Raw genomic sequence first — 14,618 nt, 5'->3', positions numbered from 1 at the left:
GGGGTGTATGTGTTCAGCAGGACATGTGTTATGTACAAAGCATGTAGGTATTCAGCAGGCAGGGGATTATACATATTCCAAACTGCCTTCAAGGAAAACATTTGATTGTGTTTGCAGGTTTGTTTGACATGCTCAGTGCAATCACTGGACCAACGTTTCTTTCCATAGGAAACTAATTCTCAAATGAGTAGTACGCAGAATGTTTCCCTTCCAGCTCCCTGGATCTATATACCTCCTCCTTTCTCTGCTTTGCCCAGTACTTATCAACAAGGAACACTTGTCCTTTGGCCTCTAATTGTCTTTGACCTTGACCTAACATTCAGGCTCCTGCTTGGCAGTCTTTTATTCCAGGTTTAGCTACCCTGCACCTTCTGGCAACTGCTCCTTCACCTTATCCCTTTCAGCCTGGGGGTCTGAACGATCTCTGCCTAGTGCCCCATTTTACTTTTCCTTGCCATCAACTTTGTAAATAGTTTCTTCACGAACTCCTCTTAATCACCCCATTTGATGTTCCCTTTCCTGCTTACGAACACGGGCAGTACCAAAATCACCTGGGAAGCCTACTTAAAATACAGAACCCTGGGCTCCATCCTAGAGCTGCCAAAACAGAATTTCTAGGGGTGATACCAAAGACTGCAGCTTATTAATGTCTCAGGTGATTCTGATCTGTAGCCAGGTAGGGGAGCTTTTCCTGGTTTTCTGTGATGCTTCTGAGGCTCGTTAATATCATGAGCCAGATGGAGATTGAACAGCCCTGCCATTTGCTGTTGTGTGACCTTTGGCAAAATTATTTAGCTGTCTAAACCTCAGGTTCCATAAATGCAAAGGGAGTTAATAGTTTCTACCTCATATTGTTGTTCAAAGGCTTAAATGAGAAAATCCATGTAAAACAGCAGGATGCTGATGAGCTTCCAGAAAGTGTTATTTATTATCTATTGATAGTATCCGTTCAATCTCCACACAGTCACTCGAATGTTGCCAGCCTAGGACAAAGAAGAATTCTTTGTCCCTTGGTCTTGTGAAGGACATAGAGAAGTAAAACAATTACAATAAAATGTGACTAGATGCTTCAGTATTTTTAAACTTCTAAATTAGGAACTTTCATAAATATCAGCAAAGTTGGTGGGCCTAAGTGAATAGAGGTGTTTTCTTATGAAAACTGCTTTGCCACTATAGAGGAGGTTGGGAGAAGGTTAGAAACACTGTGAGATGTCACATTTCAAGCTTTTCCAACTGTTAGAGGAGGCAAGGACAAGTTTCAGTCATGGGTATTAGCTTACAGGATGCATGGAATGGGAAATTGTGGAATCACTGGGACAGGGCACTATTTGGAATGATAAGAACACAACATTAAAAATACCTAATGAATTTTTGGGCCATTCATTGTTTTTTTTTTTTGGGGGGGGGGGGAGAAATGTTAAAAATCTTTATTCTTTCTAAAGTCTCATTTTGGCTGTAAATCAGAGTCTCTAAAAACATTAGAAGATATATATTTTAAGGTTATTGTCCCAAATTCAACAAGTACCATTCTTTAAAATATTTACCAAAAGTTAACAGGTATTTTTAAGATTTGCTAGTCATGAGACTTGGACTCTAGTAACCCCCAATCACCAGCTTTATCATTTGGCTTCATGTGCAAAGTAAGAGGGACTGAATACATCATTCTTAAAATTCAGAAACTGTGGCTAAAGTGGTACAGTGCTCGCCTAGCATGTGCGAGGCACTGGGTTCAATCTTTAGCACCACATAAAAATTAAAAAAAATTGTGCCCACCTACAACTAAAAAATGTATATTTAAAAATAATTTCTAAAAAATTTTAAGAAAACTTCCCTTCTAGAAACTAATATGATAAAGGGATCTTGTGCTGCCTACTTCCTGTTTTGAACCTACAAGAACAGGAAATAAAAGCCCTCCTGGGGCGGGGCTTCCACTAGAGTACTCAAGAAAACTTGAATCAAAGTCTCCAAGAATATTTGTTTAAATGGCCCAGACCTCAGAGCTCCGTCTCTGGGAATTTGGGTACTTTAATAAGTAACCAGGTAATTTTTTTGGTCCCCAAGTTCATTTNTCCTCAAACCCAAGGTCCAACCTAGATGTCTCATCTTGGCTTAAATTTATCAAGTCTTCATCTTCTCTAGAATTTCTGCATTTATGCTCTGAGGTAGGCAGTGCGGGAATATCACCCTCTTCAATTCTTTTCCTGGAATTAGAACTTTCCTCTGCACTTTGCTGTAGTAGCAGTGGTTAAAGTGACAAGATTCTTTCTTAGCATATCATAGAGAGGGCTTGGATCTTTCGCGGAGAAGCTCTGACGTCCCAGTAGTTCTCCCAAAAGATCTCCACCACAATAAACCATATGCTGCTCCTGTTGATCATAAAGCTGCTTTACCGTTATATACTGGCCTAGATAGTGCATTACCTCTTTAACAGTGAACATTTCACCTTCTGCACCTGCTGCCTGCAAAATCTTCAAAAGTGGCAATTTTGGTCGTACCTTATTGACTCGTTCTGGAGAGATCCTGCAAGCACTATCAGATGTTGAACACTGGGCAGAGGTGGAATATGATGTCATTTTGACTGAAGAAACTGCAGTCTGTTGATAAAACTTATGGTCGCTCCATGAGTCGCTCCCCCTCGGAGCCCGGGGTGGGGGGAGAAGTGGCAGTCGCAGGTCCTAAACCCCCAGCAGCATTTTTGAAATGGCGAGGAATGAGGGCGCAACTTCCGGCTTCCTCCATTCATTGTTTTTTGAACTGATATTTATTGTGCTGTACTCTCACCACTGCCAAGGGCAAGGGGCACAGATGAGTGCAAAATACTACCTGTTTTGAAGCAATGCACATTTTAGCAGGAGTTTTTGTCAACTAATAAACAAACAAATGTGTGGTGAAATGGTGGTGATTGTCATGCAGAAGTAGTGCAAAGTGGGGGAAGAGGGAAGAGGCGTGCATGGCACAGTGGGTGGACCAGGGATAACGTAAGTGGCCAGGGAAGGTCTTGCTAAAAAGCTAACGTTTGATCAGAGACCTGAAGGATATAGCCAGACAGATACCTTGAGCTAAGCTTGCTTGATGTTCTGGAGAAATAGCCAAGAATCAATGTGGCTTCAGCGGAAAAAACCAAGAATGGCAGGAAATAAGATGAGGAGATGAAGAAGGGACTGCATCTCCTGTAAAGGCTGGGAGGCCACTGGGAACATTTCTGCCTTTATACAGAAGGAGTAAAACAACACTGTGCTGTGTTAAAACCTGACTTAGCATTTATGAAGCCTCACTCTGGCTAATGTGTTGAAAATAGACTATCAGTTGCAAGAGAGAAGCAGGCATCCCACTTAGAAAACTATTAACCATCCCAGGGAGTGAGAGTGTTAGACCAGCCAGTGATGGTGCTGGGGAGGAGGAGAGGTTCAGATACTTACACACTTTGAAGGTAAAGCCAATGTGTTTAGATGATAGGTTGCTATGGGTGTGTACCCAAGGGATAAGGAGCAGTTAAGATTGGCTCAGGGTTTTTGGCCTAAGCAATTAATTGATAGATCATAGTTATTAACTGTGTCAAAGAACTGCAAGAGGAACAGAGCTGTCATATGAGGGTGGAAATCAGGAATTCTCTTTGCTCAACATCTCCAACTAAAAATATGACAGACAGCTAGATAATACTGAAGTTCGGGGTAGAAGTCCAAGTTGCAGGTAAAATCTTGGAGGGAATGACTTATGAATGGGTTTTAAAGCCTGGAGACCAATAGGTTCCCTGGGGAAGAGAGGAGATAGAGAAGAGCTTCAGGGACTGAATGCTGGGACATCCTGTATTTAGAAACCAGGGAGATAAGAAGGAAACGAAAATCACTGAAGTGGGAGGTAAAGTGGTGAGTCACGTCCTGGGTGCAGAAACAAGTGTTTCTAGGAGAAACAGTAGAAATATGTGTGCCTCACGTGCTAAGGGGGAGCTGAGAGTGATTCAGCAGTGTCACTGTGCTGGGGGTAAAAGGCCTGACAGGTTGGGGCTGGGGATATAGCTCAGTTGGTAGAGTGCTTGCCTTGCATGCACAAGGCCCTGGGTCCAATCCCCAGCACTGCCCTGCCTCCCCCCCCCCCCAAAAAAAAAAATGAAGCCTGACAGGTTTGGTTTTGGTTCAGGGTTCAGTAGAGAATAGGCCAGTAGATCTGGAGAACAGAGCAAGGACAGGACCCTCCAGGCTTTTTGCTTAAAAGAGGGGAGGGATGGAATGGGAACTGGAGCAGGACTTGGGTGGAGGGTGGATTTTTGTTGTTGTTGTTTTAAGTTGGGAAATGTAAAAAGATGTTTGAATGCTGATGGAATAATCCCATAGAGAGGGAGAAATTGAGGACATGGGGAAGGAGTGGACATGTGTTGGATGGTTTGATAGAAAGGAGTGTCCACAATTATAAAAGAAAAGGCAAAAGAAATGGGCCAGAGGCAAGAGAGGCAAGCCACAGCCAAGGTGGTGGGAGGATTAGGAAGCACTATTCTGACAGCTTCTCCCAAGTCTCAGAAGTAAGAACTGGAGTTTCTACTCAGCAATGCGAATGGAGAGTGGGTGCTGAAGGGGCATGAGTGAGTGAGTGAGTGAGTGGATCAGGGACAAGCTGTGGAGACACTGGAACACTAAGCATTTTGAGTTACTGGCCCTGAAGTTCAAGGGAGGCCAGCTGGGTTGCATAGTGTTCTCTGAGCTCTTCCAGCTGTAGATACTGAATAAAGAGAGCTAAATTTGTGCAAGGTTGGGTTCGCATTCCAAGCATGTATGTTGACAAAGTGAAGGAGAGGCAAAATATGCCCCATTCCATGAGCACTGGTTCACCTATGGTTACACACGTTTTGCAAAGATAATGAGGGGGTGGGGCAGAGTGGACCTGTATACTATTGCACTAGGTGATGAGAGCCGACTTGTCATTGTGTCCATTTCAGCCACTCCAACATTGGTACCTACTTTCAAGTTTACCGACTATTCTGAGTCTGAACATGTCATTGGTACTTACTCTCGAGTTTCCAGACTATTCCAAGTCTGGATGTCTTTTTGTCCACAAGCAATAAAAACTTCTATTCCACAATAGATTGAGGAAATGCTCCGCCGCACCCCCCATAACTGTCTCCCTACAGACTTCAATAAACCATGTGCAGAGTCGTCAGTCTCTGAAAGGTTTGTAACTCCCAGAGCTCATTTTAAAACTTTTGTGCATGACATTGCACACATGTTGTGCGTCCCTTCAGTTCGCCTGGGCCAACTATTTTCAGGTATAAAATATGTTTTATGAGTTAGATATATATCTAAAAAGTACATTTTGTAAAGCCCAATAAAATTGCATTTTCAGCTAGAGAAATATCAAATATTGCATTGACCCCCAAGGACCAAAACAGCCAGGAACATTGTGTATTTTATTAAGTAGAGAGATCTAAACAAAATCCATCGTGGATATGTATAAAACATCTTTACATCAGAATTATCTGTCTTACGGTCTCATTTTGGGATGGTCTTAACGGGGTTACTTGGTTATGTCCCCAGGAACAACTCCATGTCTTCTTTTTTCTGTCTTATTAACTTGGGTAAATAAAGAGAAAACCATCTTTAACTGATTTTCCATTAAACTGCGTTGCGTTTGTTGGATGCATTTCATGTCTGATGATACATTAGTTTCTCACTATAACAAATTGGGAAAGATAACGCTGATGAGTTTACAATTAAGTTGGTGATTAAATTCCTTAACCTTGAATTCTTATGAGCAGATTAAAAAATTCCCAACAACTTTGTGAAAACTTATCTCTTTTCTCGTGAAATGATTCTTATCTGTTTCTTTTTGATGAGAATATCATTAAAGGTCGTATTTGCTGATGAAATATGACCATTTCGTATTTCACCTGTCTGGGCATTCTTTCTTTTTTTTTTTTAATTTAAATTTAGTTTGGTATATGAATTTCTTTTACTGTAAACTAGCATTGATATGCTAATGTCACCCAAATTATTGCTGAAATTACTCTCCCTGCCCACCAACAGCCTGAAGTGAAATGGAATTTGATGATGTGCTTGGATTCCCTCTAGCGCATCCTGTCTCTTGCCCTCAGATGCTCTCCCCTCTTTCACCCTCCAGTCATGTGTTTGTGTTCCCTATTGAGTAATCCAATGGGAATTTGGAAGAACAGGCAAAAAAAAAATCCCCCTGCAACCACGAAGAAGGAAAGCTTCACTTTTGCATTTTTTTCTATATTTTCATCTGGCTGAATTGCTAACAAAATGAGTTGACTGCAGAGATATGACATTTAATTACCTGGGAAAAACAGAGGCTTAATAAATTCTTGGCCTTCTCATTTAGTATTATTATTATTACCATTACGGAAAATAAGGACCCAGATAGGGATCATCAGCATGTCCCAAACAGTCCCGGATGAAGACCGAATGTGCATATTAAGCATAGAAAGCATGGAAGGTCATGCATCAGTCACTTCAGCCCTACGTGTGCATATCTGGTGGAATAACACTATCGGCAACGGCATTGTCAAATATGCAGGCAGCTGGAGGATAAATATGGAATAGTGTGAAAGGTAAAAGCAAGAATGGAAGAATAAATGACAGGGAGCACTTATCTCTCAATAAGAGAAATGATTTCAAATGCACCCTCCTTCAGACCAGCTCTGACAGGTCTCTAATACAAAATCCTGCACAAAACATAGGCAGAACCCAAGAGTGAGGGACCCTGTGCTCAGCCACCTCCGCTCAGCAGAGGGATGAAGGAAAGAGACATGGCAGCCAGTGTTAAAGGAGCTTAGCTTAAAGGGAGGATCAAGGGAAATGTGACAGACAGTGAGTGCTGGGTAGAGATAACAGCTGCATGATGGATGTTCAGAAATGTGTGAAGAATTGGTCAATGCAAAAAATAGAATGGAGGGGGAAATGCTACAATTTTTCGATCAGCATGCATGAGGATGCTAGTTGGGACTGAAGGTGAAGAAACAGGCATTCGCACAGGCTTCATCTAGATGGCATGAAGGGAGAGACATTTATACATATATTTAATATACATTTGAATTATAAATTTACAGGATCCACCAGATCTTTAGTGCCTGAGCAAATACAGATTGACGAGACCGATGGCAAATCTGTGCTACTTAATAGGTTTACCCTTGTCCTAATTATTTTTTATGGATCACTACCCAGAATGGATATAAAAAAGAATGGCTTTAACCTTTCGCTCAGGCTGATTGGAGTTTTACTATCTTTTTGCTCTTCTCTTTTCTAAATCAATGAAAAAAAAGTTTGTATAAGAAACAGCAAATTGAGCCACTCTGACCTTTTGGTATTTGGAAAAAGCAAAAATATAAGTGATTGTTTTTAGACATCTTATTGATGAGTCTCACAGAAGAGGAATATAAGCCACTTGGTTTCCTGATTATTCTTCCCGGACATCTAGTTGGCACTCTCAGCAGTTTGCCATCAAGAGCCTGTATTTTCACAGGTGGGCTATATGTTTTCTGAAATGTTTAATTCACACACGTGCCTGAGACTAAAGTGGCAGTGTCTAAATTTCATGGGTTTATTTTTCAAGTTATTATTTTGTACCCTTTTTATCTTCATACTAATAATGTAGAGAAAACTGACTGGTGTTAAGGGGCTCTTTCTGTCCCTGCCAGTGGTAATGGTGATGTTTTGAAGTATCTCACACCCATGTCGTGTGATCTTTTGCCTGCCTGCCAGCTTAGACATTCCAGGCACAAGAAGAATGTTCAGGTAGGCATCTAAATGATTTAAATTGGCTGCATTTTCTGAAAAGGCAGAAATTTGAAGATAGCTATTTTTATACCTATTTTTCTTTTTTGTTTAAAGGTGGTGGTATATTTCAGTTTATGATTGTCGTAAGGTAATTAAATCATTTGTCTAGCAATATATTTATCTTAGAGAAAAAAACCATGCAAGTTATGCAAGGAACAAAGTCACGCTCTGCTTCCTCAATTCCCCTCAGTTGTGTAGGGCCTTCCCTAGAGTATTCTTTACTGTGGGACTACAGACACCTCTTTCATATTCCTGACAATTACCTGAAATTATCAGCAATCATACAAGAGGCAATTATAACTTATGGAAGCACCAACATAATTATTACATTTTTTCAACACTGAACTTAAATGTACTCTAATAGCTTGAATACAAACGATGTTGCTATGGCTTTATTAGTCAAATTATCTAGAATATACAGACTAGATGTAAAATCACTTTGTTTAGTTGTGACCAGTAAAAGCAAGTACTAATTTTAAAAGTATACAATTGGAGACAATCTATGGGCCTCTTTTTCCTTATTTTAATTGTAACATGTCCCCAAAGGCCATCTCATGAAGCCGATGACCTTTAGATAAAGCTGTGGCTGGTAAGGGGACCCACTTGATGGTGCATCAGCATCCCACAATGCAGAGACACAGTCATCAAATATTGTATGTTACTGGGAAGGAATACCCATCACATCTCTATAAATCATCAAAATGAGTAAAACTGTGCTCCATATACTTTAGAGTGGACATAAATATATTACAGAACATTGATTAGAAAAGTAGCCCCAGAGGACTTTAAATTTATCTGCAGAAGGAAGAACATGAGAACATCAGTCAGACCTGCATTGAGCGCTGGTGTAACTTAGGCTTACTTTTGAACTTCAGCCATTTAGGTTCTTCTTTATTAATGATTAGTACATAAGTGCCTGGCAAATACATGACAGACAGATGTGCTCAGGAAATCGTAGCTTCTTATGTGTTGAATTTTGCTGGAGAGGCTCTGTTGAGCTTAGTCAGGGAAGTAGAGTTTTAACTTAGGATGTGTAGAAAATCACAGATCTTCCAGAACTTGGGAAAGATTTCTGTCCACTGAGGATCTAAATGAGGAGGTTTCTAAATGGGTTTCTTTCATTCTCACATGATAGTCTTGTTTGCTGGCACAAAACCAGGGTGTTTGGTCTTGGGTCTCTAGCAACTATTGCTTTTTCCCCTGATGGTCATAGTTATCTGCATTTTCAAGTCTCCCGCCTCTTAAGTGTAGCTGTGTCATGCAAAGCTGCTGTCTGAAGTCCTTGGTTTTCACATTATTTTATAAGAACTCATACTTGTCACAAACGGGGAATGAATGCATGCAGTGTTCCAGTCCTTGTTACCTGGTCAGAAGCCTCACCAAGACCTAGTTGTATGTGTTGCTTGGAACAAACTTCCTTATGTCTTTTCCCCCAGGAGTTCAGAGGGCTTGGTGTAATGGTAACACCATAGGGTATGGAAAAAGCTTATTTTAAGGAATGTGATCACATAGAAAGGACTGAGAAGGGTGACTGATCCTCAGATGATTCCCTTCTACTCCTGGTTTAACATGATAAAAACTTATCATTTAGAAAATGTTAGGCAGGCACGGTGCTACATGCTTGAAATATAGAACTGTCTCAGCTTTTGCATTTCTGTAACCAATATAACTGACAGGTACAACTTAGAGGAGGAAAAGTTTGGCTCATGGTTTCAGAAATTCAGTCCATGGTTGGCCAAGTGCATAGCTCTACGCCCAAGGTGAGTCAGAACATCACAGTGGAAGGTTGTGGTAGAGGAAAACAGCTCAGGTCATGCCAATCAGGAAGCTGAGACAGAGCTCTGCTCATCAAGAACAAAATATTAACCTAAAGGCGCATTCCCAGTGATCTAATTCCTCCAGCCATACCCTACCTGCCTACAGTTATTGCCCACCTACTCCATGTCAGGGCTTAATCCACTAACTAGGTTACATCTCTCATTTATTTCACATTTGAAAATTCTTGCACAGTCTCACACATGAGATTTTGAGGACTACTTCACATCTAAATGATAACAAGAGCTAAAAATCAGCGAATTATTCTCAAGCCTTTTGGGCATCATGGCAGAGGGGGGAAAATTGGAGGAAGAGATGGGATAAAAGAGGCCGTTTTCTAATTTCTCAAGATACAAATCTTGGCACCATAGCCAATAGGATGTGGATTTTACCTGTGCAGGGATGTCTGCTTTGTCATTTCATCATCACAGAGCTCTAACTTTTTCCTGTGTCACCATCGAAAGGGGCCTCTCTTGGCTTACCGGTCCATCACCCCTCTCCTGAGTTACTGATTGAGTAACTCAGGCCCTCAATCCTATGGGCAGCCCATCCATGCGTTTTGGTGGAGCCAACTGTCCCTCACCATCACGGTAGGCATGTGCCGTTCAAAGAAATACCTCCCCTTGGCCAGTGATTAGTTCAAAAGTGGATATGAGACCCAAGCTGGGCCAATTAGAAATCCAAACAGGACTTTGTTTTTTTTTTTTTTTTTTTGGGGGGGGGGTGTCGAAAATTATTTCAATAACCTCCCTTTTCCCTTTTACCTTGGACTTGCTAAGTTGGTAGGGGATGAGTCTGGTGGTGCTACTTGCCATAAGTTTTGTCTGTCAGAGAGAAGGAGAGAAACACAAACCAAAGGACACTGCTTAAGGCCTGATTCAACCACAAAAAAAGACATTGCAATTGAACATGTGAATCAACATCTTCCTCCCCAGGTTCATGATGGGAGTGGTGGGTATATGCTACCTTGGAGTGACTGAGTGACAACCAAAATATGTCTTACAAAGTCATCTATTCAAAACCTAAGGAGTTACTAATAAATGCTGGTCAATTGACCAACAGTCTACAAATCTCCAGGCCATAATGTCATTGGAAACCACTTAATGTGTGTATAATCGATTCTGATCTTTGTATGACAGTTCACGTCCTCTTGATGGGCATCACCAGCAGAGTATGTGGTTCCTTATCAGTCACCACATGTTCTGTAAGTGCTTGATGATACAGTGTCAGGAATTCCTCCAGGTTGGCTTTATGGGGGTGACATACTCTCCTTTGATTTGTTGTTTCAGACATTTCTTGGCCACTTACCAGGTACCAAGGGTTATTATTAGCCATTAGTATCATAGCCCTCAAAATTCTCTGTAGTCTTATGGAGGATGGTATTATTGCTATTTCCATTTTGCAGATGAGGAAATTAAGAGCAGTGAAGCAATTTCCCCAGTTAAGCAAGGATGTGTTATACCTGTGGCTGACCCTTAAACCTGACTCTACAGCAGTGACATAACCACTGGGTGGTGGCACCTGTCTGTGCATTGAAGCAGTTTGGCCACAAGTTTGGATTCACTTCAGAGAATCTTGCTCTTCTCACTTACTTTGTTTTCCCTGGTGATGAGTATGTCAAGGACCCCTTTGAGCTAAGAACCATTCAGAAATGAAAATGGCATCTTTCCCACTGATTATTTAGGGGAGGGCTGTTAACTCCCACAGAAAAAGAAGAACCAGACTAAAAAGAAGGTTCTAGATTTCTGTCTTGAAAGATGGAATTCGTAGAAATTAATGTAAACAGTATACTGTGGACAATATAAAAATTACTGGGCAAGCTTTTTATAAAAAATTAAGATCATAATGGCTAAAGCCAACATAAATGAAGTCAAGCAGTGGTTTGTCCAGTAGGTGATATTAGAGTGGAACTATATAAGAAATTCCCACAGAGAGAGGGCAAGATACAGTGAGTATGTGATAGAGATGAGGAGGGGTTGGAGAAGTTAGTGGCAAGGGAGGAGGTGGCCATGGAGATGTGCATTGTCTGACATTTGGGTCTTTCCCAGGGCCCTGGAAAGCGCTCTCAGCAAATTCACAGATCCCAGTGTGAATGGGGAGTTGGGGATGCCATTAGGAAGCACCGTTCTCACACATGACTCTGTGGCTAACCTTTATGAGAGCCTGGGTTTGGAACCACCAGTCATGGGAACCCAAGTGCTGGGGACTGCAGTCTCCTGGAGAATCCAGGTGTTGAGTAAAGGCTTTCAAAGCATCATGGTAATCTGACAAACCTGAGAGAAGGATGGAAAAGAATGGAAGTTCTATGCATCAGAATGTGGGGAGGGGAAAAACTGGGGTTGAAGAGGGACTCATCAATGAGGAAGATGTAGAGAAGGGGATCTCAGATGAACAGTGCCCTGACAGCATACCTGTCCACACTGCTTCACAGGCACAGATTCAGTCTGTCAGCCTGTGGCTTTTGAGTTATGCCCCATAATATCTTGCTGCTCTGTGAGCTGGTGTATGAGGACTGACACTAAATATCTGTGGGCCTTCTTCAAAGCACAAATGCATGCCAATTTAATAATGCTGTGTTCCCAGTGTTAAGGAATTTCTCTTTTAAATGGTTCTTAGCCTCCATTGTCAGTGCCTCTGTCCATATGACGATCTAGTTGAATGTGGGTATCTCTTTTGACCCACAATTGTCTCTGTTTAATTGTGTCATACTAAGTGTTTCATGTGCAAAGAACATGATTCACAGGTGGTCTACCACCTTCACAATTTGTGAAGTATGAATAATATTCAACAGCTGGTTAGCCCTCTCATTCTGTAGCATTGAAGAAAATAAAGGAATGAAGAAGTATGGTTCATAGGTGGTGCTCAATAAATATTTGCTGTGAATGAATGAAAGGTAGGGATATAGGCAACTCATGGGACTCTTTTCTACTTTCTCCAGAGCCCACTCTAAAGTTAATCTGACAATAATTCCTTTCATCCAAAATTACTCTGAGGATAAAGTGAGAGATGGGAAGTCAAGGCAATTTGTAAACACATGGAACTACCTAAATGTTCAAAATTTCTCCTGTATCCCTCAACTCATCTTAGGGCACTCCATGGTAAACCCATTAAAGAGTAGCGTGGGAGCTTAAAAAATAACTTTTTAAGTGCCTTGTGACTCAGAGGGTTGCTGTCCTGCACAAATTAGAAGTTCAATCAGCAGATGTGTTTCTTTGGCCTGCCCAGTGCTTTAGAAGCTTTATTTAAATTACTTACTATTATTTGATAATAAAAAAATTCACTTAAAATATGAATCTTGTGTTTTTTGGAAAATCAAATTTTCTGGAAACTTTGAACCCAAATTCCCACATAGAAATAATAGTTTGAAAGGAGCAGTGGTGGCATATTCTTTTTTGACTAGCTACAACTCCTATAACTGCCCGTATCCCCCCAAAAGTGAGAGCAGGTGCCATTTGCTGTTGGTATTGGAGCTTTGTGTTCACATTACCTCCATCACCCTGTAGGCATCAAGCATGACCTCTGACAGCAGACTCTTTTACCACCTCTCATTATTTGCCTTGCAGGCATTTTCCTTCTTCTTTTCTTTCTAGAGCAACCATTAACAGATAGATATTGTGTGTTTTTTTTTATACAAGAAAGACTGCTGTTTGGTTTGGTCCTTAACATGTGCATGCATGTTATATGTTTATTTTATTTGCATATATGTGTTTACTGGATTTGCTGCTTACTTTGTGTGTTGCCAGGGTCAATATAGTTTACCTATATTTGTATTTGGGGGGAAATATATTCTTTAACCAGGCAACTTATAATTTTGCAGCTTCACATGTACTCCATGAGGAATGTTGGCCATTTGCAATCCCCACAGACTTTCCTGCATCCCCTGATTTAATATTTCTTGATCCATGTGTGCAGACACTTTATCCCTTGAAGTGTTCAAATCTACTCATCTTTACTGGGTGGTTTTAATATTTTATTTCTAAAATGCTATCTTAAATCTCCCAGTCCTTGAGTTGCATTTGGGATGGGCACATCATTTAGTTTTTATGGGCTCTGGTTTTGCAAGAGAAAAATCAAATGACTAACACATGTCTAATATGAATCTTCTATTTAATATTAACTTTGCCAAGGCAGTTAGCTAGGCAGTGGGAAAATAAATATGGTCTCTGTCCTCAAAATGTTCATAATCCAGTCAAGATGAAACCCATACATGATATAACTACAAGAGAACAATGACACCAGTGCAAAATAATATTGAAAATAACTGACCTTTCTATAGCTAGTTCTTAATAACGCAAAAAAAATGTTTTCTAGCTTGTATTACTTGATATAAGCAAGAGCTTTGTAGAGGAGGAATAATTATAACTGACCAGAAGACTGTGGAAAAACCTTACAGAGGAAATGATATTTAAACTTGGCTTTGAATTATGGAGCCAGCAGGGTAAGAGGGTACATTCTAGGCCAGGAGAATGACATGAGCAGTGTACAGACACAAAGGGGAAGGTACATTTGAGTATGGATAGAAGATCAGTATGAATGGATCTTAACAGATACCAATGTTTTAGGTGATACCACTGGAAAAATGACTGGAGCCAGGGATCAGAGAGACCTCAGAATATGTGCTCAGGAGTGAATTTCTTGATTGGAAAAGAAGCCAGTGTTTCCAACTATAATCTGGCAATTTTATTTTCCTTCGTGTAGTCTCATAAAATGTTGAGTATCTGATACGACCCCATTGAGTGCAAGTTGATCTGTTTGAATTCTCTAGAACTTATTCAATAGTGATATAATTGTAACCAAGACTATTTTAAGCAATCAACCAACCATCCTGTCATTTAATAAAGTAAGCATTTATAGACTCAAAACAAAAAGAAATGAGCTCTGGCATGACTGGATTTAGGGTTCACATAGCATGATAAATCTCATCTTTTAGTTCTGTTTTTTCTTTTGTTGCTTTGCTTCCCACCCATTCTGTGCATGTAGTGACCCTCAACCTTCAACTCCAGTAGACAGTTCTCTCCA

General features: G+C 40.7%; 2 protein-coding genes across 7 annotated transcripts in view; one reads left to right on the top strand and one right to left on the bottom strand.

Moving 5' to 3' along the window:
- The window catches only part of Samd12 (sterile alpha motif domain containing 12), a 384,995-nt gene that overhangs the window by 79,356 nt on the left and 291,021 nt on the right, over positions 1-14,618 (top strand). The gene's annotated exons all lie outside the window — the stretch shown is intronic.
- LOC107142877 (protein Mdm4-like) lies at positions 1,978-2,708 on the bottom strand. Its single transcript, XM_048802058.1, has one exon. It carries the CDS (start codon positions 2,571-2,573, stop codon positions 2,208-2,210), a length of 366 nt encoding a protein of 121 aa, XP_048658015.1. The 5' UTR covers positions 2,574-2,708; the 3' UTR covers positions 1,978-2,207.

This window comes from Marmota marmota, unplaced genomic scaffold (genome assembly GCF_001458135.2).
Source record: "Marmota marmota marmota unplaced genomic scaffold, marMar, whole genome shotgun sequence".
NCBI lineage: Eukaryota > Metazoa > Chordata > Mammalia > Rodentia > Sciuridae > Marmota > Marmota marmota.
This window is presented reverse-complemented; position numbering and strand designations above follow the sequence as displayed.